At 54.9% G+C, this 1,339-nt stretch overlaps 1 protein-coding gene across 1 annotated transcript in view; it reads left to right on the top strand.

Annotated features, from left to right (window-relative positions):
• The window catches only part of LOC136946328 (troponin C, skeletal muscle), a 2,661-nt gene extending 2,549 nt beyond the window's left edge, over positions 1 to 112 (top strand). The window contains exon 4 of the mRNA XM_067240632.1: positions 66 to 112. Coding sequence (XP_067096733.1) covers positions 66 to 97 — 32 coding nt within the window. The 3' untranslated portion in view covers positions 98 to 112. The remainder of the gene's footprint in view (positions 1 to 65) is intronic.
• Positions 113 to 1,339: the final 1,227 nt, after the last annotated feature.

The following is a 1,339-nucleotide window of genomic DNA, read 5'->3' as shown; positions in this document are numbered from 1 at the left end:
TCTCTCTTTCTGTCTCCCACCCTCCCTCTCTCTCTCTGTCTCCCTTCCTCTCTTTCTCTCTGCAGAGTTTCTGAAGATGATGGAGAACGTCCAGTAGAAGAGCAGGACCATCATTCCTAGCAGATCCTGCTTTCCAAAATGTCCTCCTCCGAGATGAAGAAAACACAAGAGATTCAGAATCACCAACCTTACTATCTCCCCCTAACCCTTCCTTCAGAGAAAAGACTAACTGTCATTCAGCTTCCTCTACCACACAGTCCTCTCTTCTTCTCCCCTCCCCTCTTTTCTCCTCTCCTCTCTCCTCCTTCCCCCTCCTCCTCCCCTCCCCTCTTCTCTCCTCTCCTCCCCTCCTTCCCCTCCCCCTCCTCCTCTCCTGCCCTGTCCTCTGGTTCTCTCTCCTTACTCCTAACCCTTGAGACATTGTGGGAATGTCTAAAAATATCCAGCAGAACCTTTTAAGACGAAGGAACGTCCCCTCGCCCAGACTGCCCCCCCAGCTGCCCTCCAGCACCTGCTGCTACGCAGGGCTCAGGAAACTCTACACCCTCACCCCCTCACCCTCCCCTCACCCCCCTTCACACCCTGCCCTCCCTCCCCCTGTACAGAACTTCCTAAATAAACCCTCCTAGATCTGTCAGCTGCTCTGCTTCTCTTGGTGTGCTCTGCTGCCGGAGGGCATCCTATACTCATCCTATCTTCCTGTAACACTGGGTCAACACACACACTCATACACACATACACTCACACGCACGCACACACACACACACACACACACACTCACTTACTCACACACACACACACACTCACACACATTCACTCACTCACACACTTACACACTCACACACACTTACAAGCACATATCCATACACACACACTCACAAGCACATACCCACACAGACACACACACACTGCCAAGCACATATCCACACACACTCACTAAAGAGAGAGAGCCGTGACTGTCCGGCCGAAGAGGCCGCTCTCCCTGCTCGTCCCTCACTCTCAGACGGAGCAGGTGACGGGTCTCCACGGTAACCTACAGGTCCAGCATGAACGTGAGCCCAACCTCGGTTCCCACGGTGACGGACACAGCCCAAGCCCAACATCAGTCCCCAGACGATCTTCTCTCTTAGCAGAACAACCGCCTGCCCTCAAGTATATAGTCCTCCATCCATACCCTCCCCCACCTCTCCCCCTCCTCACCCACCTGTAGTCACATCCCTCCCCCATCCCAGTTTCCCATCCCAGGAACCACCCTCTATATAAGGAGCCAGGTTCTGTTTATACGTGGCTGAGAGGGGGGGGAGGGGGGGGGGGGGAGGGGGCGGGAAGAGGAGGGGTC

This window comes from Osmerus mordax, chromosome 7 (genome assembly GCF_038355195.1).
Source record: "Osmerus mordax isolate fOsmMor3 chromosome 7, fOsmMor3.pri, whole genome shotgun sequence".
Classification (NCBI taxonomy): Eukaryota; Metazoa; Chordata; class Actinopteri; order Osmeriformes; family Osmeridae; genus Osmerus; species Osmerus mordax.
This window is presented reverse-complemented; position numbering and strand designations above follow the sequence as displayed.